At 32.2% G+C, this 27,300-nt stretch overlaps 1 protein-coding gene across 1 annotated transcript in view; it reads right to left on the bottom strand.

Moving 5' to 3' along the window:
- Positions 1 to 807: 807 nt before the first annotated feature.
- Positions 808 to 27,300, bottom strand: part of LOC133171893 (nucleoporin 88-like) — a 27,295-nt gene continuing 802 nt past the window's right edge. The window contains exons 2-15 of the mRNA XM_061306689.1: positions 25,296 to 25,465; positions 24,786 to 24,911; positions 24,314 to 24,589; positions 23,935 to 24,121; positions 23,294 to 23,468; positions 11,207 to 11,305; positions 10,963 to 11,038; positions 9,826 to 9,930; positions 8,269 to 8,418; positions 7,614 to 7,736; positions 2,094 to 2,240; positions 1,675 to 1,801; positions 1,421 to 1,539; positions 808 to 1,129 (exon numbers count right to left, since the gene is read on the bottom strand). Of these exons, the coding sequence (XP_061162673.1) occupies positions 1,066 to 1,129; positions 1,421 to 1,539; positions 1,675 to 1,801; positions 2,094 to 2,240; positions 7,614 to 7,736; positions 8,269 to 8,418; positions 9,826 to 9,930; positions 10,963 to 11,038; positions 11,207 to 11,305; positions 23,294 to 23,468; positions 23,935 to 24,121; positions 24,314 to 24,589; positions 24,786 to 24,911; positions 25,296 to 25,465 (1,944 nt within the window). The 3' untranslated portion in view covers positions 808 to 1,065. The remainder of the gene's footprint in view (positions 1,130 to 1,420; positions 1,540 to 1,674; positions 1,802 to 2,093; positions 2,241 to 7,613; positions 7,737 to 8,268; positions 8,419 to 9,825; positions 9,931 to 10,962; positions 11,039 to 11,206; positions 11,306 to 23,293; positions 23,469 to 23,934; positions 24,122 to 24,313; positions 24,590 to 24,785; positions 24,912 to 25,295; positions 25,466 to 27,300) is intronic.

Below are 27,300 nucleotides of genomic sequence, written 5' to 3'. Positions count from 1 at the left end.
ATATACAAAAAATATCACTGAATCTGAGCTTAACAGTATGTTCAAGACACAAAATATAAGGTTAGAGCTTGCCTCTCTCTCTTTTTAAATAAAATTTTACACTGATTTTGAATAAGTTTCAACTAAAATTAGTTGCTATTCAGATTCTGTTTTCTAATGTAAGTTTGTACATTTATTTGTAATGTGTGTGAAAGTTTCAATAATAATAAAAAAAAAAATTAATGGCCAGGCATAAAAATATTATATTATGTGCTTTAACAATACGTCCACTAAATACACACAATAAAAATGAAGGGTGTTCATGGGGGAAGATTAACTATAATACTAGTACATGTATTTCATTTCTGATGTCATGCTCTTAGTACATGTATAGTTATGCACTGTAATAAAAAGTATAAACAAATTAGTACCCAATTCAATACACATCCAAGTGCTTGCGTTTTATGGTAGTATGATTATATCAATGCTTTTCTTTATGAAACAAAAGATTTTTTTAGAGCCTCTTTTTTATTCATCCTCTATTGTGGCCCAGTCCTACCCCAGGGGTCACGATTTGAAAAAAAAGAAAAGAAATTGAATCCACACAACCTGAGGATCTTTGCATATTAATCCTGCTGTTCATGGCCTATTGTTATTGAGAGAAAGATTTTTTCCACAATATTCTCAAGTTAAATTTTGCACCTGAATTACAATCCAACCCTACCCTTGAAGAAAAAAAAATCAGAATTGTATAATGTTTCCGAGTTGTAAATACAAAGTATTTAAAAGATTTTCACTGTTGAAAGTTCTTCACACATACAAAAAAGCTCAATTTTTTCAAGATTTATTTTTGTAATAAACACAAGTAACAGTTGTAGGTCTCTATAGACCTATTTTAGAACACCTTGTTGTTTGTCAACATTTCAGTTTCTTGTCCGAATCATATTTTACAATGCAAGAGGAATTACTTTTCTATACAAACTAGTCAATATTTTCACCATTTGGCAATATTTCACAGAAATATTGCTCCTCTGGCTATCCTCTGAGATTGTTGCTGCCAAAGTAATCAGTTTCAGGTAAAAACTATCAGACTCCTGCTTCAAGTTTTAAAGCATTTACTTTTTGGAGCATTTCACCCAAGTCATCTCCCCTGAAAATATATTAAAGAAACAATAAACATATCAAGTTTAAAGGTACCAGTGAAAATGGATTTTTGTCAATGTATTTTATGAAAATAAATGATAAAAAATAATCAACAATTATAACAATACAGGGAGTAATAATTATCCTGAATAAATGCATTTTAAGTCATGGCCAACTCAATATTTAAGAAATATTAAAATTTTTTGTGAACCCCTCCCCCTTACCCCTCAACCACCAGCTTTCCAAAAATGAGTTTTGTTGCTATTTTTATCAGCTCTCTTTGAAAAATGAGACTTACTCTTGTTTCAACACATCCTTTATCTGTTTGAGTTGACCAGGTTTCAGTATGGGACTTGAAAGCAGTCTGTTAGGTGTCTGGGCTATCTGCCTTCTCTGGTAGTCCTGTTTTATTTTCAGCTACAAAAAAAAAATAATTGATATCTTCAGATGTTTATACTTATAAAATAAACTATTTGAAATTAAATGAGCAGCTGCTCAGAGAAATCCTTTTAACCCCCCCTCCCTCCCAGCAGAGTCTGAGTTGTATTGTACCTGTTCCAGAGATCTCTTATAAACCTCTAGTTGTTCTTCCATTGTCTCTAATTCTCTCTTCATTCCTCGCTCGGCCTCAGACATTGATGGCATCCTCTCCTGTAACCGTCTCATCATGTCTTCAATCCTGTCAGAAATTTAAATCAATCCATCTCGCTAACAAGAATTTTGTCAAATATTAAGAAACTGATCTTTTTTCTAGAGCTACAGTCTTATCAGAGACTGCTTACCTCTCAAAGAACAACAACCTAATCAGAGACTACTTACTTTTGGATCATGACCTCCAGTAGAGCTACAGTCTAAACAGAGACTGCTTACCTTTGGATACCTCCTCTAGTAGAGCTATAGACTAATCAGAGACTACTTACTTTTGGATTATGACCTCCAGTAGAGCTATAGTCTAATCAGAGACTGTTTACCTTTGGAGGATTTCCTCCTGCTTATCTTGACAGTCACTGTACTTTGTGGCCAGATTTTCGGCCATGTCTCTGACTTTGTTCCGAGACTCCTGTAAGTTCTCAAGGTCTTCTTCCTGTTGTGTCCTCAGATTTCTCAGAATCCTTACTCTGAAAAATATCCCCAAGACATCAAAGATAAAATATACATTACAGATGAAATATACCATATATCATCCAGCAGACTTAAGATACCAGTACTTAAATGTTAAAACTACTGGTGAAAAAAAATTACTTGTGAGAGTCTAAAACAATGCATGTTAAAAACACATTTAGGTACATGGTTTTATACAATGTATGGGTGTACAAGGTAGATGGATTCATAATTAACCCATATATGAAGAATCAGAAACAGTAAAACAACTACTGATAAGTAAAGTTTAGCAGCTTAAAGCCACAGTTTGGGGGAGGCAGAACAAATAATGATATGTAAAGGCCCTTTCACAATTGGCACACGAGCAGAAGCAACAAAATATTTGTGTGACCGAAAAATTTTGATTTGGATCGTAAACTGTTGCCGAAATAATCGCATTTAAAAAAGTATTGGTACAAAATTTGCATGATCTAAAGCGACCATTGTGCGATGCAAACGCATTAAATCTTGCAATATACTTTGCGTCTATATGCAACTGTGGTACAATGAAAGAGAGTGTTGTAAGATAATGTGATAGGATCGAGCGAGTGATCAGGTGATTTGACAATCAAATGTGCGCCAATGCGATTGGACGTGTGGTGCTTGTGCCATCATGCATTCCATGTTACGAATGCTTGTGCGAGTGCATTAGGCAACACCCATCAGCAACTCAATTCTAAATTTGGAGGACCCGAAACAGTGCTGCGATTTTTCATATTTCTTCTTAATATTGACATCATTTTGAATGAGTAATTAATTATTGACTTATTTATTATGACAGTTAATACATTATAGTGACTTTTGTAGACTCAGTATAGCCATGTTGTGTCATCACTATAGAAACAAAGAATCAGCTGGTAACAGCAAAGTCTTTGATCATGTAGTATATTTTTTTATGAAGTGTAATTCTTAATTATAATTTATTGAAATCCAATTTGATATCTCAATTTAAATATACAGTGCCGCCAAATTAATCTGGATGTTAACATCAGTGTACAGTGTAGCTTCTCAATCCACATATTTTGTAAGATTCAATCTTGTATGTTATATATAGACTTAACATAGGTAATCAAAGTATGTTATATAAAGATCTAACAAAGGTAACTAAAGATTACAAAGCTCACCTCAATGAATGTTATATGTATCGAAAGGTTTTAGATCAAACAAATGTTCTTTTAGTGTGCATCCCTAGCTAAAACATCTCTACAATAGTGGTCCAGGTTTGATCTAAAGACACTTGATAATGGATTTGCTCCAAAAAAAAAATTCTGTTCAATCACCCTATAAATGCAAGTCAGATCCATCTTCTAAACCTGCTGTGTGTATACCTAGTAACATGCATCATTGATGCAAGTTCAGTCACCATATGTATTATAGTTACCTAGGAATGGACCAGCTCTGAAAATTTAACCTGTTCCATTCACCTGGAAAATGTAGATCAGATCCAGCATCCAAAGCAAGTCTAAAATGTGCATCCCTAGATACAAGTTTGCTTACTCTAGGGTTTATAGTTACTTATATGTGAACCTGCTTCAATAAATGTAGGTCAGATTCAGCATCTGAAGCAAGTCTGGTAGTGTGCATCCCTATATGTATCATCCATGCAAGTTTGGTCCAGGTAGGACTTATTTTCTTATGTGAAACTGTTCCAAGAGCTTGATCTGGTCACTCATCCAGAAAATATTGGTCAGATCCAGCATTCAAAGCAAGCCTGGTAATGTGTGTCCTTAGATATATCATCTATGCAAGTTTGGTCCAGATAGGGTTTACTGTGACTTAAGAATGAAACTGCTCCAAAAGCCTTATCTGATCACTCATCCAGAAAATGTAGGTCAGATCCAGCTTTCTAAGCAAGTGTGGTAGTGTGCATCCGGAGATGCATCATCCATACACATTTCATCCAGACAGGGCTTACAGTAACTTGGGAATGAACTTGCTCTAAAAGAACTTTAACCTGTTCACTCATCCCGGAAATATTCATGATGCAAGATCCCTGCAAGTTTGGTCCAGGTAGGACTTATAGTTACTTGGAAATGACACTTCCTCCAAAAAATTTCACAAGAACACCAAAGCTGACACTGGAGGTTTAGGGTAAGGTCATCTCGACTTTGTCAAGGTGAGCTAAAAAAGGAAATTTATTCTCCTGGAACAATAGGTGCCAATGTATCTCTTCCCTCACCTAGTTCTTGTAATAAGTTCCATTTACCACCCCTCAGAATACATTACTAAGTAAACTCTGGAAATGGTTCAATTTCAACTTTTTAAAAATTGTAAACCAGATTTCAACACTTTTTACATGTATGACTAAATGTAAACAATGGTTTACAATTTATTTAAAAGCAGTGTGTATAATGTAAGCAACCTGTACTTATGTAAGGTTATGCAGGTGATATCCATGCACTTATTCAAAATAGATGAAATTAAAAAACAATATTTAATTTTTTTGAAGAAATACATTTTAAAGTACATTGTATTAATATTCGTATCTATTAAACTTAATTGAACCTATCAAAGCCTGTTGCAGTGAAGTAAAGTTTACTGACTGAAAGACAGACCCCCAAAAGTCAGTTAAACATTATTTTCCAATAAAAATACTGTACCAGGTTGAAAATATAAATTTGTGGAAGCCATCTCGTAATTCACCTGTTCTTCCTGTCAAAATGTGGTTTGCGTCTTATTTTTATGACAGCTCGAAATCACGGTAATGTTACCTGTCTACCTCATGCATACATTACTTATTGCAATTGATTAACATTCGGATGCTGAACGGTCAATTCATCAGGGTCAAACACAGTTTGCAATAGTCCCCACAGGCAAAAAATCAAATATTTACAGACAAGTCTCTTCTAAAGGAGACATGTGTATTTTGTTTTATGCATTTATTATGAAAAATTTATTTTCATTATGAATAAACCTTTTGTCAAAATCCATGAATAAAGAAAAAAAAAGACCAAAGAAAGCAAGGTCATAAGACTTAGTTCCCAAAAAGAATTACTTTGTTTTCACAGGTAAACTGCACCAAATTAATTAAGTCTGCCATTAATCGTTACCATGCTGCACTGACACATTGTTTACGAGCCACTATGAAGTGAGACATTCACACTACACTTGGCTTTGTCTTACATTGGGAACGCTGCCTTATTTTGTTGACAAGACTTGCTATAAATACCACAATATCTAAAAACAAATTCTCAGTTTATATAATTAGAATAAAAAGAAATTTCTCCTTAATTGGACATAATTAGTAGAAAGCCTTTTTATATCCATGTCTGTATGTATCCACATGAATACAGTTTGAATTGACACAGTTCATATTAAAAATTTACTTGGTTAAATCACATTTGTCTCTCTTGATACACATAAGCCAATGCATTAAGTATAATCTTGTTCAAATTCTGTCAAAACTTTTAAAGGACAGGACTATAAAAAGATTCCATTTTACAGCCTAAGATTTCCTTAAGTGGTATTTCAAACTGAAGTTTTCCAAGAAAAATATGTCACTTACATGTGCTTATTAATAGCAGTAACAGAAATTTGATTTATACTGTAACATTTTAAACATGATTTGGAAAAAATAACTAACTTGCAGGGCAGTTTCTTTGTAACCCGGCAGAAATAAACTACAATTGAATTTCGTTATCTGGAACACCAATATATCAAACACCAGGGGTAGGTCAAAGTGAGTTGGCAGTCCTTGCATGTTTTTCTTCATGTTTTTTACCCCCAGTATCTCAAGTTTTTGGATATCTCAAAGTTAAATCTTGGTCCTGTCGAGATTGAGATAACAAGATACATGTACATGTATGACGGTACATGTACTACATATACCTTGAGTATTGAACAGCTGATAAAAATTTCATAACATGCTCAAAAACTTTCAATGAAAGACACTCCAACTCATACAATTGACAACATGTGTGTATTAGATAGGGACGGGTATTATCAAAAATTTTGTATTGCGATATACATCTGTATCATGATTTTTTCCAAAAATATCACGATAATATCACGATATTTTTACACACAAATTTTACTATGATTTTAAATGAATTTACATGATTTTTAGTACAGAAATAGTGAGAAAACATACATGTACAATATATAGCTTCATTTTTTCATTTTTATTAATATATTAATGAAGCATTTATAATTATTTCCAGAATCTATAACTACATACTGAATACTGATACTTTAATTAGTCTCTGTGCCAGGATACATGTTGCTCAATAAAAAATCATGATACACCGGTATACCATTAAAATCATTCATCCCTAGTATTAGATGAAAGAGTTTTGTATATATTGTTACTTAAATTTCAAAGATGTATAAAAATGTATGTCCTTCACCAATTCAAGGTCAGAGATCAAGGTCAACTCTTAAAGAAATTCTTAATACATATACTACCTACACAAAAAATTAAATAACTTTACAAGTTAAACCAATATTAACAGAGATAGAGAACATGTATGATATTAATGATATTAAGGTCAAAGGTCAAGACATATCAACTCAATGAAGACTGGATTATGAGCATATTTTCCCTGGTCTTGATTTTATAATGTGTAAAGTACAGTAAGAAAATTGATATTCATAACAGGTCAATCACAGCATTCAATGACTTTTAAATGATCAAAACTTTTGTTTAGCTACCGGAGTATCCCTCAAAATCATTCACCCTGCACTTTCAGATCTGTTATAGTGTTTTGATTTGTTTTTCTGGTAGCTACATGATCATGTTGACTTCATAATAATAACTGTAACTATAAATATGAAATTATTAACATACTACAACTAGACAAAGTGGTTTGATTTCTTTCATACTCTTTCAGATATATCAATCACTCTAAACACATCAAAAGGGTTAGAATAACTCCCATATATGCACCTTTCAGGCCTTTTGAAATCTACTGGTACCCATTACTTTTACCCTGCTGAAATCATGAATCATCAATCATATTTTATAGAGAAAAATTTGATAACATATTTTAATAAAATTACTTCCACAAGGTACCTCCTATTTTTGTAAAAGTACCGCCTGTTCCTAATCATTTTGAAAGCCCTGACCTTTAGAAAAATTTGTCACAAGCAACCACAAAATTTTACCCTCCTTTGCAGATCACAAAAAAAAAATAAAGGATCTAAGATTTGGGATTGAAAACAGATAAATTTGTTACCTTTCACAATGCAGATGTACAAATACCAATGGGTGTGGATCTATTATCAGTGTATGTGGCTTTTCTAACCTTATCTGGTGCATAGTTTGACATATTCCTGGCAAGGATACTACAGTTTTCATGATAGTGTGTGACAGTAAAATTGAGTTTTGAGCCTAACCCTGGCTATGTTCTTACCTTTTCTGTATTTCCTGTTGGGCTTGCTCTTGCTTCAGTAGGTATTCTTCACGGAAAACTTGAGTGGTACGTGTCAACAGTTGGAAACATTCCTGCTGGGAAATTTCTGTTTTCTTGTCAAATCTAAAAAAAATCATTTCTTGGATTTTTTTCTCCTTATGCAACAACTTACATGACATTTTTTTATTTAGTGCAAAATATGATTTAAATTACATAAGATTCTGTCAGTGACAATAAAATTTTTAAAAAGGAAATTGTAATCAAACCTGTCATAATCTGTATTTTGAGCTCCATATTAATTAAAAATGTATTTTTATATTGGTAAGTAACAAAACCAAGTATTGTGAGTATACTTTTTATATCTGTTATTTATACAGCGAAGCTTCTGGCTATTTCCAAACACACAATCGTGTAATATCACGACATTTCTGCTGGTGGGAGGAGAAGGAGAAGTATTTAACATAGGAATGTGTCAGCAAGGAGTCGCTTAGTTTTGTCCTTGAAAATGATCTGGTATGATAATTTGGCAACCAATACCAAAAAATTATGATTTGAAAGCTGACATGCTTCATACTTATGCAGTGACATTTAATCAAGTTGAATCTGAAATTCTATTAAACAACTGAGGTTTCTAGGCAATTAGTGAGCTCTTTACTTAATCTTTGGGTTGGTGACATTGCGTTGCAGTATTTTCTTGATGTAGATGTCAAATGGTTCCCGACTCAAGCGTCTCAGTGGAGATTCGATGGCTTCAGGGTTCTCTGAAGAGTGGAGAGTTTCACCGCTGTCCCGGTATCGACTAGGACTACAATAAAGAATTCATGAAAGTCTCTCAAAATTCATATGCATCTATTTCACCATTCCTTTCTTTCATGAAATTTGAAAGATCCATAATTTTAAATATCTTTGACAATTATATGAAATAAATTGGAAATATGATCATTTATGTAAACATTTCATTAATTTTCACACATATTTTAAATAATACATCACAGGGGCAAGTTGGTAAACAGAGATTTCATGAATATTAAATATCAAAAAGACTTTTTTAATATTCAAAGGTGAAATGAATGGGCGAATGCTGGATGACCACAGATTTTGCTAAAATGATTGTGTTTTGTCCCTATTGTGACACCATAATCTTTTTCTGTAAAGAATGTTCTCACTGTCTTGCTGGTGCTCAGGTTTTTTTTCTTATACTTTATTTATTTATTTTTATTTTTTTTTTAAAGATTTAATTTTGCAATTTTTGGAATAATATATATATATATATATATATATATATATATATATATATATATATATATATATATATATATATATATATATATATATATATATATATATATATATATATATCCACAATTTTGTTTATGAAAAAAAAATGATAAAAATTACAGATCTTTCACATTTTAACTGTATTGTTTCAAGAACTACAAAAAGAAAATCCAATTTAAAAAAGAAAAAAATATATATCTGTGGGCTGCACTGCCAGTCTAGGTCACAGAATTACTTCTTTTCTGCTCAAAATTAACACCTCTTATAGGACAAGAAAGAAGAATCATTTGAAGACATGGCCAATTTGACATTCTGGATAGGTCAATGTAACAGCCAATGAGAAGTCAAGGCAGCCATCTTTGATGTCCAAAGAACTAATTGTGACAGTTTTTTCAGCACCTCGAAAGAAACTTTTGGATTAATTTTAGAGACAAGATAAATATATTTTTTCTGGAAAGGTCAAAAGGTGAAAAAATCTACATAAGATAAATAGATAAACAAATACACAAACTTTGAGCAGAAAGATACATGTACATGTATTAGGTAAAAAAAAAAAAAAACAAAAAACAAAACTTGAGAATGAAGTGTGTCTTGATCGAATTCTTCAAACAGAATTTGTTTTTACATGCATGTGGTTCATCATATCATTTACATATAAATTCAAATCAAAATATGTTTTGCATTTTCCAATATCAATCCTCCTAAAACAGTATAAAAACTGAAAATCCTCTTGAAATGCAGCTATATAACAAAATAATTTAAAAACCAGTTTATTTGACATAATATGCTAATATGTGATAATATATAAGAAATTAACTTCAACAGCATTTCACCACATTTTGGCATATCAATTTTTCTCAATGTATGTTAATTGTCAGAACATGTTAATCTGAAACACTCGACATGATTTACTGGTGTCGGCAAATGTACATACCAAAGGGGTAGGGAGACCAGTTCATAATCAGAGGTCAAGGTCAGGAGGTAGGGCTCCACTGACAATCCCTTAACTAAACCAAGCCCCAGGACAGGGGCAACAGGACTGTGGAAGAAGAAAGAAAAATAAAAAATTAAAATTTAGAAAAAAAAATGTGTAATTATGTTTGGTATTCTAAAGAATTGGTTATTCTAGTTTATGTCTTGTGTCTCAATGACACAACCCGTAACTAATTACAACTACAAGAGCTATAGTGCAAAGACCTACAATTAATGTTACAATAAAATGTGACACTACCTTTGGAAAATATGTTAACGAGAGTGTTTATGTAAATTAGTAAAATTTTGTGCACAATGTTTGGTTATATGTATGATGTTGTTTCTAGTTTAATCTAGGGTCAAATAGACCTTATGTCCTAAAGCAGACACACAAAAATTACATCAATTTTTAACGTTAATCTTCCATGGTTTGATTTAACAAGAGCAGGATAGGTACAGAGTCAATTAATTAACATCCAGAAACGCAATACCTAACATGCATTGCGTTTCATTATCTATCCCCTCACCATTTGTACTATTTATAAACAAAATTTACATTCAACAGCCATAAATTTTCCTAAAGTAGATTAGACATTGTACAATTTTAGGAAGATTTATGCCCAAAGAAGAAGGTAAAGATTATAGCATTGTTTTTGTCTTTATCTATCAATGTCTCCAATACAGGCGTCATATAAAATCAGAGACTAGTATCACACAGTGCCATTCCTAGTATTCAAATTCAAATCATATTTTTAAAAAGTGATTAGAATTGCAGATACATTGACCAATAAAAAATATTTATAGCTATTGGTTTAATGTATAATTACAATCTCTTCCTAGTATCTTTCAAAAGTTCATCTTTCCTAGGTCAGGAACTTAAAAAAAATCTTTTAAAAGGGTTAAAAAGCGGCTGATTGGTTCAATACATTAGCTCCTTTTTTGTGCAAAACCTTTCAACAATAAAGATATATCAAAATGGAAGCATTCCAAGGGAGAAAAAAAAATAAACAAAATTCTTGAAAAAAGAGATTTCTTGGTAATAAGACTGAATCGAGAGAAAATATCTAAGTTCTCATATTCATAGCATTGGCTACATTACCTGGAGGGGAGGGGCTTAGTGCAGATTAGGTGCTCTACAATACAATCCTCCTGCTCTGGAACTCTGTCAGTCTGGTCTGAAACAAAAAACAAAGATCTGCCTGAAAAATGTCTTTGTACTTCTACAAGACAATCAAAATGTTTTCATGCACCCATCAGTTTATGTCTTCCATTTTTCTGAGTAGCCTTAAAGAGAACAAGAAATTATTTCAAGAAATTAATTAATCAAAGTTTCAAGAGCTTACCATCTGTGAAATACTTGTGGTATTCCTGTATCCATGGTAACACAATGGTATGGACCCCTGCTGAGTGCATGCAGTGATACCTGTCTGGGGCAACCGAGTCTGAAACACAGAAAAATCACAAATTAAACAATGAAAAAATTAAAAATCAAGGTTCCAATAGCTATGCTTGCTAAATGCACAGCATAAAACAGAATGGAAGGGTCATTAATTAATAATTTCAGGTTGTTTTCTTTTTGCTTCCTCCATTAAATAACATATTTCATATAGGGTTCTGGGTATAAGGTGGACAGATCTACATATAAACAAAAGACATCTCAGGCCACTTTTGTCTGACTGTGGAAATTAAGACATAAGAATGGGTAATGCAACAGCAACAGTAACCACAAAACAACAACACAAGCAGCCAGTGGCTTCTATCACAGTTTTTTTTCTTCCAACAAATAACAACATTTATACAATTTTCATACAGTATATATGCACATGTAATTGCATGGATAATAAAGTTCAACTAATACAGATTTATCTTTTAAAAATGGCTAAGATAAAAAAAAAGAAAAACAATTTGCAACAGTAGGTTTCACCTCTAAAGGTTGACAATTTATAAAATGGTCATTTTTCATATCTCTAATGCCTGCAAGGTATGGTACCAGAGATTTCTCATCAAAATCCAGACACTAAGTCATTTAAGAAAAGCAAGCATGCCTATAGGTAATGACCAAAAATTCACCATTTTTGACAGCAAATTTGTTACAAATCACGATTTGTTTCTCCCTTGACAAAACTTTTGACAGCCAGTAAAAAGTCGTATCACAACTCTGATTTGAGTGGGCAACCATCTGTTAACAAGTCAGCCATAGTCCGATGGTGGGCACTGTGGTCAACCAACACAGAGACCAAACTTACAAAAGTGATAAATAAATGTCTCTTTGTTTTGTTTTTTTTTTTTTTAAATTGTTGCTTCATTAAATTTCTTTGTCAATTAAAACTGAAGGATCATTTTTTTCTCTTAAATTATGACACGTAATGAAGACTTTAATTATAGATGTACTAATTCAACCGATCTACATTAAAAAAAAACACAATTCTGTCAAAGTTACACAACATTGTTGTTTTTAACAAAATGTCCAATGAAATTCTGGTGATAACTTATTAATCTTTTTTTGCAAAATTTAATTCATAATATTTTCATTCTAAATAATTCAACATTAAAAAGAAAAATCATATTTTTTAAGTTTTTTTTTTTTTTTTTTCCAATTCATTGCAATTCTATCAATTTAACTATTCAGGTGTCTGCATTCTGGTTTTCAAGCCACAAATTTCAATCTGTAATAAATTTTGGGCATTAGAAGACCCCCCCCCCCCCCAATCAGGTCCACAATAATACTGAGTTGTTTAAAGGGGTGGTGACTAAGCTAATATCAATGGGGATGCTTTCACAGACTTGTTTAAATTTTAGTAGTTTTGAATACATCAGAGATTAAAAGCATTAAATAAGAGGAACAAAAACTGTTCTAATTATTACTAGTACCTGGAATATCAGTGTACTAGTTATATGTTATCATAAATATTTAATGCAGCTGAAAATGTCAATAAAATATATTTTCTAACAAATTACAGCATTTTTTTTATAGCCACATTGGTAATTCTGTTCTATTGAAAAAAAAAATCCATTTTGGAAAGAGGGTATTTCCACAGTATTTGTGTGTGTGACTGACAGGTATGCTTAACTGTAATTCAATAAACTGTATATTCAATAAATAAATGCACAAAGAACAGAAATTCTGTAAAATATCCCCTTTAATGTGAATATCATTTATATATCTCAACCGAAAACTCCTTTTATTTGTCATTCTTAAATGGCAATAAAATGGTCTAATATATCAAATATTACCCAAACTTAAATTTATAGCCTCTTCATTATTATGTATATATAGAGTTATTCTTTCTCTCTAGACAAGTTTAGTTATCCATAATTAATTTGTCATGATTTGATTGCTTTCCCAGGTGCACATGTTAAAAAGAAATTAATATAAAATGTCTAAAGTAGGAATTCAAAGGAAAAAAAAAACCACGAGTTAACAGTCATCAATGTATCATAACCGGTATTTTTTGTTCCTACAAAATTATCACCTTGTAAATAATAAATTAACACTGACGTAATTGTTTTGGTCAGAAGTTGCTAAACAAAACATCTGAAAATAATTTTTTACATAAATAATGGATGGAATGTTACACTAGATGGACATCCGAAAACTGAAGTTCATTGAGGCATAAATATGTCGCACACTGCTGAAGACTTCGTTAATCGTGGCCAATCCCCTACAATGATCTGAATACTTAATTAAATCAATTAATATCACGTTGTTACATTTATGTAGATAGCTGTGTCCCAAGCTCCCAAAACAAGAACAAAATGCACACTTAATATCTCCTGTTTTTTTGGTAATCAAGGTCATCACGAAATACTCATTATCAAAATTACAGAAAAGACACACAAAATAAATGTCAAGTATGATTAAATATTTTTCACCGTAAACGTTATATAAGGTTCTTTGGAAAATAAGGAATGGATTAATGTATATCTACTTTTTTTGGTAAAAAAATTAGACAAATTTAAGACTTTACATAATTTCTTTTTTTTTTTTCTTTAAATTCGACAAAAAAAGTCATTAAATTCATTAATTCTCTTGAGTGACTTAATAGTCAAAATTTTTTTGTAATAAATGTATTTCCATGTTGAATCTATACAAGTAATAATTCTCACTATACATTCGAATTAAGTCAATTCTAAAATGGCTTTGATATCAAATTCTTTGATCCCCTCCAATACCATCTATGCACAAAGGATCTAACAACTCGATCATAAAAGGGATTGGTCACTTGATCAGCATGAATTCTTAATCAACCAATCAAACTAATATCTCCAAAAATTTAAAAGCAAAAATCTACAGAAGGCAACTAAGTAATTTTCAAACTTTCATCAAAATAAAACATTTATTAACTTAAAATTTTGTGTCCTTTCTGAAGTAATTTTTTCTATATTCTAATATTATTCTACAGGACTTGCACTGTTGCAAGTAATGTTACCAAAAAAAAGATCCATCATTCAAGAGAGTAATAAAAAGCAACATTTTTTTGAATAAGATAGCTGTACCTCACAGGTTTCCAATATTATTGCAGCCCGGAGGACCGGGCTGCTCTATACATATAAGTTTAAGTGTTGGTATATGGGGATTGAGGTGGGAGAAGTTATTCAGAATTAAAGGTTTTCTAAACATTAAAAAGATTGTTAATCAGAATGTTCTTTCCCTTTATAAATTAAGAGATACACAATATATTTACTTCCATAAAGTGAATCTGTAAAAATATATATGTTTTTCATATTTAATATATAAAGTTGCTTATCATTTACTATCGAAAAAATGACAGGTCCCTTTTTTTAGAACATCGAATTTTACTTATCGCATAAAAACGTAAAAATGTACTTTACACAGTTCGTGTTTTATATTCTTAAAGTGAAAGATATTTTTGAAAATAGGTGATGCATGTGCCTGGTTTCAAATTATATTTTTTGCAGCCAACATTTACTTGAGGAATTGATAAAGTTTAAAAGGGTATCGTTTTTGTTCGATTTTCATCCAACTATAAGTTTTCAAAATATTCTCGACTATCGTCTCCATCATTTAGACGCATGCCTTTTTCACACATATCGAAGCGGTTTGATGATAAAGACTCATTTCCATTGTTTACTTTATTTATTTCCCAGGCGACAATTGATGGTTACATCAATGTTTTCTTGTTTGCATTTGAAAGAATTTAAACTTGCTAACCATAAGCTGGCATATGGCAGCAGCTCACCAGAAACTTGTCCAACAAGCAAACAGACATATATGTACCAAACAAAAATGTCAAGATAGAACAAAGTTCATAATAAATTCTGGCATTTTTTGTTAGATATTTCTAAACTAATATCTGCCATTTTTGGGTCAGTATCTAAAATTAGTTTAATAGTTAAAACCGCAGATGGAAGTATGGCAACTGAAAACATAATATTCCCAAATTATCTCTTCAACCATCAAATAATGAAATAATTTTATTTATTAAATAATTGATGCTTGAACAAATGTTTAATATGCCCTTTTCAAGCTTTTTGTAATCAATGTATTTTTTTAAATAAGTGCGTAAAAAAACTTTCCAGAAGGACATCAGTTATGAATGAAAATGTCACTTTTCCTCAAATTGGGGGAAAAAATGAATGAAAGCTTAATTTCTGTCCCAGATTTCTTGTATTATCTGTAATTACTGAAATAAGATCTGCCCAAAATATTAGTTAATGTCTTTTATCTATAAATATATTCCTCCTGCTGTGCTCAATTTCATAATTTGCTGGCAAACTAAAATTACAAGGGAGACAAATCACACTGGATTTGAGATGGGGAGGATAAAAAGGGTAAAAAAGCAAAGGGAAAGTGGATACCATATAGACTCATAACAGACTCATATTACTGATGTATGTTATGATTAATCCCAAATGCTCAATAAAAATGCAAGGCACACCATTTTGGTTCTTGTTACATTTGAAATTATCTATGGAAAAATTAAAGTCATTCTGCAATGAAACATGTTCACTTCATGTAATAAAATTCAAAATATTAATAGTATTCAAAGCAGCTGCAGCTGCAAATAATTGATAACACAATTACCATAAAGACAACAAGTGTATCTTTTTTTAGAACCAAATTAAAATTGTGAGAATTCAATCAATAAAATATTCAGGCATCCAATACCTCTTCCAAAAGGAATAAAATGAGATATTAAACTATGCCCTTCATAACTTTGGACTAAGTCTTATAGAGCTAAGGAACTATGTGGTAAATTCTCTAAGGGCAGTTCCTCACCACACAGAATCCAATAATGATCAGATCTGCCCTCATTAGCACCATTCTCATGTACTGATGTACATAAAAATGAAAATGATATTCAAATATGGAAGAAAACTTTCAATAAATCCTTTGTGTCCCTTTTAAAATACACAAGAGTTGGGTTAGGTAATTTTTTGGTCTGCATCTACCAATCTTGGCTTCTCATTCCAGACTCCATAAAAGTTACAATACTTCCTTTACATTATTATATTTATCTTTTCAAAGACTATAAAGACTGGCTTGCACATGAAAATGAATTTTTTAAAATCATAGATGACTTAATGAAATTTTAACAACCCCTCTTCCACATTCACTAAGTTTAAAATGGTACACATTGAAAGATATTCCATCAACAACAAAAGCAAAAAATAAAAAAAACAAACAAAAACAAAAAACAACTTAATGTTCTTGTTTTCAATGTTATTGTCTAGAATAAATTTAATGCACAACAATAACATAATTAAAAAGAAAGAGGTATTGTGATGTGTTTACCTTAAAATCCTCATATGTATTCAATAATAAACTCTTAAAATACTGTATACAGAGAAATTTTTACCCATTTTATTTTTGCCCCTTTCACCCCACTCACAGGTGGGTCAATTTAAAATGGGGCAAATTCGAAGAACACAGTATAATTTCTTAACCAGAACTTTGACTGGACGAATTTAAAATGGAGCAAAATTGCTTGCAAATGTGAAAGGGCAAAAATAACATGGGAGTGAATATAACCCTGTATATAGTATATCTGTGGATTTGACCATGGACAAGTCTGACCACTCTCTGATCATTAGCAGCCTATGTTTGATGTGAGTTTACTTTTATCATCAGTATAAATTCATTACCAAGAAAAGCACCCAAAGAGAAATTTCATCTACCCTGGCCTATTACCTTAATTGTCCTAATGACCTTGCATGGACAGCTCCATGACATACCCCCTTGATGTATGTGCCAGGTTTGTTATGAGCCAGGATTCCCTGCCACATTTTATAAACCTATGGACCCTGACTCATGTTTCATAAAAACTCTCCATGGGACCAAAACCTTAATCAGTGTCCAACTTACATGGCAATCCACTTGACAAAATTAAGTCAACTTTGTCAAGTATGATTTCCCAACATGAAAATAAAGGGGGGGGGGGGGGGGTTGCTCTTAAAATATGGATTTGAACATTCCATGATACATTGTACTAGTAATATCCTTACAGCAACCTATGAAGACTTTCTACATGAATTTTTAATCAACCATTCTCTTTGATTAATAATTTCCTAATCAACCAGAAGTCTCTGATGAGACTGTAGCTCTACTGGTCTGTTTGTATAACAAAAGAAAAGTAGCACTTGGATTAGAAACATTGCAACATGCAACAATAAATAGAATTATGTATCTTATTGTAGTCTACTTTTGAGACAAGTTATATTGAAATCAAATGAAAACTAGGAGTAGTAGCGTTTTGAAAGTATTTCACGGAAATTTCTATTTTTAGTACCGGTAACCATGACAACACCACTCACCCAAATAAAAAAAAACAGAAATACATATTATGTATCGTAGTGTATTCTAACTGTGTGCCAAATTAGATTGAAATCAGACCAAAATTGTAGGAGGAGTAACGTTTTAAAGGAATTTCACAGAAATTTCTATTTTAAGTAACCATGGCAACACTGTTCATCGAATTCAAAAACCAATGCAATAAATTATGTATCTTAGTATAGTCTTCTTGTATGCCTAATTATATTAGAAGCAGACTAAAACTGTAGCAGGAGTAGTGTTTTAAAGGAATTTCACAGAAATTTCTATTTTTAGTAACCATGGCAACACCATCCATCGAAATCAAAAACCGATGCACTAAATTATGTATCTTAGTGTAGTCTACTTGTGTGCCAAGTTATATTGAAATCGGACCAAAACTGTAGGAGGAGTAGCGTTTTAAAGGAATTTCACAGATATTTCTATTTTTAGTAACCATGGCAACACCGTCCATCAAAATCAAAAACTGATGCACTAAATTATGTATCTTAGTGTAGTCTACTTGTGTGCCAAGTTATATTGAAATCGGACCAAAACTGTAGGAGGAGTAGCGTTTTAAAGAAATTTCACAGAAATTTCTATTTTTAGTAACCATGGCAACACCGTCCATCGAAATCAAAAACTGATGCACTAAATTATGTATCTTAGTGTAGTCTACTTGTGTGCCAAGTTATATTGAAATCGGACCAAAACTGTAGGAGGAGTAGCGTTTTGAAGGAATTTCACAGAAATTTCTATTTTTAGTAACCATGGCAACACCATCCATCGAAATCAAAAACCGATGCACTAAATTATGTATCTTAGTGTAGTCTACTTGTGTGCCAAGTTATATTGAAATCGGACCAAAACTGTAGGAGGAGTAGCGTTTTAAAGGAATTTCACAGAAATTTCTATTTTTAGTAACCATGACAACACCGTCCATCGAAATCAAAAACCGATGCACTAAATTATGTATCTTAGTGTAGTCTACTTGTGTGCCAAGTTATATTGAAATCGGACCATATCTGTAGGAGGAGTAGCGTTTTAAAGGAATTTCACAGAAATTTCTATTTTTAGTAACCATGACAACACCGTCCATCGAAATCAAAAACCGATGCACTAAATTATGTATCTTAGTGTAGTCCACTTGTGTGCCAAGTTATATTGAAATCAGACCAAAACTGTAGGAGGAGTAGCGTTTTAAAGAAATTTCACAGATATTTCTATTTTTAGTAACCATGGCAACACCGTCCATCGAAATCAAAAACCGATGCACTAAATTATGTATCTTAGTGTAGTCTACTTGTGTGCCAAGTTATATTGAAATCGGACCATAACTGTAGGAGGAGTAGCGTTTTGAAAAATTGTTTACAGACAGACGGACAGACAGACAGACAGACAGACAGACGGACGGACGACGGACACCTTACTATCGCATAAGCTCTTCTGGTCTCTGACCAGTAGAGCTAAAAACACAATACAATTAGTCAGAAATACAAAAGAAAACCTTAATTCACATTAAATGTAATGCATTTTTATTAAAAACAGGAACAAAATTTATCTTCTAAAGCTGATTTTTCTACATTTGGGTTAGAAGTCCAAAGAAGTCACTAAAGGCGCCCAATGAATGCCTTTGTAAACATTCTTGACACTAGATAAAATGGCTTTGCATGCCATCATTGGTTTAAGTGTTCACCACTCATTATCTTCTGTTTTCTATTTAACTAATGATCTGTCCAGTAAAATTAACACTGACTGGTAATCCACGGATATGGTAAATAAATTTTAACATATTACTGAGAGTAAATGATTAACAGTTCTTGTCAGTTATAAACTCTCAAAATTCATAATTCCTAGTAATATCTGGAAAATCTAATTAAGGGCATAGAAAGCTGAATGCAAAAACATATTACTTTTAAAAAAAAAAGGGTTTATCTCCATTCGCAAAAAACTGAATAGCGTGCACTAAAGCAATAAATTAAAACGTAAATGAACTGCCACAATGGACCTGTGATTATAATGCACATACAAACATCGACTTATTATTGAATAATTTTGTTTACTGTTGTGGTGAAGCTGTGCCTAAAATATCAACATTAATGAACTACAATTACACAACAAACCTCATCCCATGATGACCTGCATTAATTGCGACAAAATAACAACTGGTGGAGTCCAATTAATTTGAAACTAATGAATGGAGCCAAGAGAAACTCCATTAACAGCCAGAAAAAAAAAGGGATGCACATTCACAGACTGTTCACAAGTTTAAGAGACTTTATTTTTAAAGTTTCCATTTGGAATTTTTCAACATTATGCAAATATCATATTCTTAACATTATATATACATGTACAAACAAAATGAAGTTTTACATTATACTGGTATTTGTCTTTTGGGCCCCACATAAACAATAAGCATCTGTCCATTTTGGAGTCCAACATAAACAATGTAAACATATTCATCATTTTCTTCTCACATTTTAACTACACAACCAAGATCACTACTGATAGCAATGCTGTAACTACAAAAGGGCATTCTACAGAGTTTATTGACTGGTATTTTGGAAGCTTTTTCTGTTTTTTTCTCTTCTGTTAAAGCATTAAAGCTGAAATGTTTGACATCTTAGCTTGCTCATTTTAACATTTGCTAAATGAAAGCTAGAGCAATTCCTCAAGTTTAAAACAAAAAAAAATGTTAGGATATTGATAAAGTTAATCTAGATGTGTTTTCTTTTATCAAGAAATTCACTTCATTTGAGAAGCTATGTCAACTGTCTTTGTAGGTATGACTATTGATTATTATTAATTAAAAAGCTTACATCTGACAGGAAAGACAAGCATCCTCAAATATTATGAAGTTTTATTACCATGCAATGTAGACCAAATATTACATGTAAAAAAAAATTCACCTCTTCTTTACATCAAATCAGGAAGAAAGTTTGGAAAATCAAAGACTTATCACATGCATGGTTTAATAAGTCTATCAAACTTGTCATTTTTGTTTATGGGCTTAAACAAGCAAATTCAAAGAATTGTTGTCCCCCGCTTTTGGTGTCTTAATGGTTAGGATGCAATTATTAATGGCATATTGTAACTGTCTTGTTCATGTGTTCTGTCTTGTCTGTCCATGATAGAAAAATAAATTTTTTGAATTAATAAAAGTTACAGCCAAGATTAAAGTTTTTTAAAGGTGCATCAAACTTCAAGATCAAAGTCATGAGGCCAAATATTATAATAAAATCCAAAAGGTCTTGTTACAAGTAATGTCTGTGGAAAAAAAAGTATGAATGCCCTGTCTCTTCTGGAGAAAAAGTGACATCCAAACTTGAAAGAATGGAGGTGTAAAATGCACAAGGACAATTCCCCGCTCTGAAAAAAGATGATTCTCCATTCTAACAGTTCATGAAAAGCAACATTTTTCAAAAATTGTATTGTCAATATCATCTTTTACACATTAGCTTCCTTTATTTTATTGAATAACTTATTAATAATTAATTATTTTTTTACATACGTGTTTAAGGTATGTGAGAAGAAAAAAAAATTCTTACATGATTCCAACCCTAACCCTCTCCAAACCTCACGGTTAGGCTTAAGACTGAACACGTTAACCACTGTGCCACTAACTCTTCTTGCCATTGATGTGTGTCAATGTTGAGTTTGTTAAAGAGTATTTTTTTTCCAGAAATGTTCTATTTTCATGTAGAATGGGTTCAGACTTCATTTTTTAAAAACATAAAAGAGATTTTCATTTAGTTTTCCTTCATTTAAACATTAATGTAGAATGGAGACTAGACCCATTCATATTCAAAAATTATTTTGTTTGGCTCCAATAAACCCATTTTCCAGTAAATATGCTCTACTGGCAACTTTAAATACAAATTATCAACCAACAAGTCATTTAATAAAATAAATAAATCAAATCTGTTGAAGATGCCATTACTGAAAACATAATTAAAAAAAAAACAAACTTTTATGTGAACTTTGAAAATTGAGAAAAATATCGTCTCAGATTGGGGTATTGTCATTGCCTTGTACGCCAACTTTCTTTGGATAAGTAGGTCAAACTTCTAGGTCAAAGTCATGAAGTCCAAAAATGATGGTTCTTTCTGAAAGGTGCTGTCACAGGTAATACACATGTAAAATAGGAAAGCTCTATCTTCTCTCATTCAAAAGTAACTACCAATGTTAAAATTTTGAAAAATACTGTAGGTTAAACTTCAAGGTCAAGATCATGAGATCAAAAAGCATAGTTACTGTACACTTGAAAAGGTCTTATAACAGGTAATGCATTTTAGGAATGCCTTATCTTCTCTCATTCAAAAGTTGTCAATGTTAAAATTTTTGAAAAGTAAGACAAACTTAAAGGTCAAGGTCACTATGTCAAAAATCATAGTATATTTGCAAAGGTCTTGTCACAGGTCATGTACATTTGAAATATGAAAGCCCTATCTTTCCTCATTCAAAAGTTATGACCAAGGTTAAAGTTTTTTTGACAGACTGACAGCTAGACAGACTAATGAGATAAATGTCCCCTCATTTTTGCAAAAGCAGCAGACAAAAAGCATGACAATTTTTAATCTACAACATATCCTCATACTTATGCATAAGATAATCTTTGATAATCTGCTTGGAGGTTCTTGAGAAGATGATTTTTTACGAACCACTATGTTTGTTTTAATTTCCTTAATTATCTGCCCTTGTTTAAGGGTCACATCCCTATTTTTAGTATAAATGAAAGTCCTTGGGTCAAGGATACTCCATGACAAATTTGACAAAAGTTGACCAAGGGGTTCTTAAGAACATACGAAACATAGTTTGAACTTGATTTAATTAGCCATTGGTTCTCTGGCTCATCCTTTTCAGGTGGATTACAATCAGTGCTGTCCCTTGATTGGTCAGAACAATTTGCGCTAAATCATGGATTTTTGAGCTGTTGCCATAAACCAGGAAATAAATATTGACGTCACAATGATACGTTGCATCAACGGCGTAGAAAAATACGACGTCATAATGAACTTCTACACCGGAAGCACAGCTAAATATGACGTCACAATTGGCTCAGATTCAGGGCAGATTCGCCCTGAATCCATTGTAGTCCACCTGGTCCTAGTGTCGCAGAGTGTACAAAGCATAACAGGGAGAGGGAACTAGGCTACATTTTAATGTCTATATATACTGTTGTACACTTCTTCTAAAACAAGTTTGGATAAACAAAACATCTAGAATATATGTTTAGTAATTTTTGTATATTTTTCTTTGAATTATACAAGAATTTTCATCAATTGATGTCTTTTCAAAACCCCTGGTAATACATGCTGATTTTTTTGTCTACATACATCTGATGGCACTATCATTTTAAATTAAGAATATCTTGAAAAATTATCAGTAAGTAAGGTATGTTGCATATGTTCTTTAGAGATAGCCAATATTCCCAAAATTTTAAGCAAACCGCACAAATGGCCATAGCCTTTGGCTCAGAAGAGCTAAAAATACAGGTCAAATGCAGTATCCAAATCATATCAGGTAGCAAACATTCTCAGATGCATCATCCGTGGAAAATAATACAACAGAAAAACAGTTAAGTAAGCTATTGTTCAATAATTTAGTTAGATGTATATACAGGTGTATTTTTCTTTAAAGCCACTTCAACGTAGATTACCTTTGATGATTTTGATTGGACAGGTAAAGGTGTCCTCTATGTACTCGTCAGTTTCTACAGAACTTGTTGTCAGGGATAGCTCCAGTTCCACACTTTCATACACGTACAGTGACTCTTCCTCTGGGGCCTCGTACAGTAGACTCATGTCAGTGGAACTCTCCGAGTGACTCTCAGACTGAAATATATCTCAGTTGAAATAACTATACAAATATATTATTTCATGTCATTGGACCTATATTTTTCAAAGTATGGCCATAGTTTATTCATAAATGCATTGATAATTTTCAGCAACCACATACAGTAGATCACCAAAATTTCATGACATCTTATTTTCATGAGATTAGTTATTTGGTTTATGACCAAGACAAAATTTTCTTGAATTTTTATTTGTTGTTTATAATCTTCAATACTAAAAATATACACAAGAATGAAATTTTCTTGAGCAGACAGTCTCACATAAATAGAAATATAGAAATTAAGATAGCATATAAGGTTCAGTAACAGATAAATCAGTGAAATAATAAAAATAATTACTATAATTGCCCCTGACCCTATTTGTAAGAAAATCCTTGTTGTTTATAAGGTTAAATAAATTTTGACATATTCTATTCTGTATTAGAACATAAACATCTTGATAAAACCTGAAGAGTGGTATCCTTTAAGTCGGCCTGCATCACCAGACAGTGATGGAGTTTTCCATCTCTTGTTGCCATAACTAACACTGGTGGATTAGTATCAAGAACAGCTATAGAGCAGGCATCAAATCCATAGTTGTCCTCAGCCGGGGGGTGCATCAATAAAGGCCCCTGGGTACTCAGTCGCTTGATGCTGCAGTAAAAACAAACAATGCGTTTTTCTACAAATATTTATTATGCATTGTACAAATAGTAAGTACTGCCCAACAAAATGCATTTCAGCATAACTTTCTACAAAGTATATGTATTAGCAAAATACAAAACTGCAAATGAAATTGAGGATGCTACTTGGAGGCCAAAATACTGATACAAAAAACACAAATACCCTGCAGGATCTGGAGTGACATCAGTGTACACTATATTGACATCACCATTCCCATACACTATATAAGCTGGCCAGACTACATCAGGATTAACAAGAGTTGAGTGAAGACGGTTCTTTCTTCGGAGTTCCACTGAAGGACCGAAGTCAAAAGAGGCTGCTACCTCGCCTAGCGCCGCTCTGTAAGAAGGCTTGTTTGAGGAGTCTGTTAATTCCTGCACAGAATCGCCTAGCTTCACTGTGTGAATCGGAACATCTGGCTCTTTCAAATCGTACGTACTAAAGGAAAACATTATCAAATAAAAAAAAGTCATTTTTAGAGCCAAATAGGTAAATATTGATGAGAATGGTGCAATAAAATTGCATTTTTTGGTAACAAATTGAGAAGCAGACATGCTAGAAATCTCTTAGAAAATTTTGAAAGAATACCAAATAATATGTGTATTATCAAATAGTTTGGAGAATAAATATATACCTTAAGATATTGTCTGACGTTAGAATTGTGAGGTGAGAATCAGTTTCACTGCCAGGATGCCAGGCAACATGAAGAACCTGTACACTTTTGTGACTGGCAAAATAATGCTCTGCAACACTAGTTGTTCTGAAATTGTGTTACACACATACAAATATCATGTAAAAGATAAAAATTGATAAGAGTAAAAAGTGATATTACTTAAAATAAAAATTCTAATGAGCTTGAGCTTAGCATTGAAATGAGAATACAGTAACATAGGCTATCATATATCGGGGATGCTAATTTTGGCTTATTTTGGCGTTTTGGTAGTACTCCGCTAAAATTTTAATCGCTAAAATATTCAGTGTTCTTCTTACAGTGTTATTTTGCAGAGTTGGAACCCTGTGTCTGCGAAGATAAATTACGCCAAAATTATTGGCATATACTTTTAGCCAAGCAAAACACCAAATTTTCCACCCGCCAAGAAAACCCGCTGTTATATAGAAAAGAGGATCTACTTCCATGTCTTACTTGCAAATAACTACTGGTTTTCCTCCCTCAAATTCTGAATACTTCCCCCATCTCTGGGGCATTTCCATAACCATGACACCTGAGCTTCCCCATACTGCCAGAAAACTTTTTGTACTGTTAAATTCAATACTGTCAATGTCATATCGTGGAGGATCTGTACACAACAAGGTCTGAAAATACAGAAATATATACGCATACCAAGTTATTTTAACTGTATCAGTGAGACACAAAAACCTCTTGAAATTTATATTCTTTAACATACCCGGTATATATTTTTACACTTCCTTCAGCTATAGCAATTTCATAAGTAAAGTATTTAGATATCACTGCAGAGTTGTGGAAAACTGCTGGTCATGCCAGCAAAACTGATTAAAAATGCATGTGACCGGAAAAAACGCCATCGATGTCGGTCCAAATGACAATCCCTTTTTTGGGGTAAAGTTTTGTTTTTGTTTTTCCTGTTATCATCAGCACACTTCCCAGTCCAATAAATAAAAGTGCGATTTTAGTAGTTTTAATACTTTCAGTATTTTAATACTTTTTCATAGGCTAATGAAAGCAAAACCAGCATGGCGTTGTGGTCCATTAAATTTACAAATGGAGCAAAACCAGGTAAAAAACATAAAGTAGCAGATGAAGACAAAGCTAAATATGAAAAATCTCGATAGACAGAATTCAAACACAGTTGGGGCAAGTGGTTAATCTAGTACTCCTAATTGCATGATTGTCCCAGATTTCGTTTTTCATTCTTTATGAATTTAAAAGATGCACAGAATTTCTTCCAATTTTTTTAGACACATTTTCTAGGTGGACATAAATTTCCCAATGCATAAATGTTTCAACAAAATTAGGTATACTATGCTGAATTAGCATTGTCACCTGCCCAAAAGCGGTAAATCTAGTACTGTGCTATACATTGTAAATGCAAAAACTGAAAACAGTCGAGGACTTAGAAATTGAGACTGAGTAAATGTTATATCATTATGAAGTAAAAAGATATTTAATGAAGTAAATAAATGTTATGTTTTTTTGTTTTTTTTTTTTACTTTTAATTTGTGACGTAAAATTTTGGACTGGCTAAATTCACTTCAGATTGGCTTATTTTGTCTTCCTGCCAGTCTGAATGACTAGCTATCTGAAAAAGTTTTCCACAACTCTGCACTTAGTCTGATATTTGAGATGAGAAAGTTCAGTTGCACACATTTCTGTCCAAGTTCTAGTAATTGATGGGTGCTTATAAAATTCTTCAATTTTGAAACCAGAGTATTGAAGGTGTTTTCGTTTAGTAATTGAATTGAATTAAAAAAATCCAAAAAAAAAGTTTTTTCACTATCATCACTATCAAATGAAAGAAATAATTCTGAAATGCCAACAAGTATTCCTAAACTAAGTACATGATGCTGAAACATGTTGCAACTTATTTGCCTTTTTACTATGTCAACGTGTTTAGAAGCAGCTTTATGATTTTCTTGCTGTTAGAAAAATGTCTACCGGTAATTAGACAAAAGCATACAAAATCCATTGATAAAGAGTTTTGTTGTTAAATTGATATTAATGGATTAACCATAGAATTTGTTCCTAGCATTGGCAATGTAGAAAATTAACTAGACTGCTAATTCTAATCTATGCAAATACTATGAACAATTTAGATAATTCCAAATGTCAACATGGCAGATAAAAGTGATTATACAAAAGGGGAAAAATATGTTGAGAAATGTGTTGATTTTGTTTTCCTTTGCATAGATTCATCCTTTGGGTGGAAAGTACATTGAAGCTCAAAATGGTCTGTCGAATCCTTTTATAGTATAATTTGGAGTTTAAATAACAATATAACTAATTTATAGTGAGTGCAGCAAGCAGCCATAGCGCCGCTCGCGAAGCAAGCTCAATAGACTAATGTGTAAGGACAGAGGAAATTCGGAATGACCTTTACATCAGGCAAATTTTAGTTTTAAACCTTCCCAGAATTTCATCACTACCAGGATTCCATGCAATAATGGCGATA

The sequence above is a fragment of the Saccostrea echinata genome, unplaced genomic scaffold (assembly GCF_033153115.1).
Source record: "Saccostrea echinata isolate AGI-Se365-2 ecotype Australia unplaced genomic scaffold, CSIRO_AGI_Sech_v1 ptg000054l, whole genome shotgun sequence".
Classification (NCBI taxonomy): domain Eukaryota; kingdom Metazoa; phylum Mollusca; class Bivalvia; order Ostreida; family Ostreidae; genus Saccostrea; species Saccostrea echinata.
This window is presented reverse-complemented; position numbering and strand designations above follow the sequence as displayed.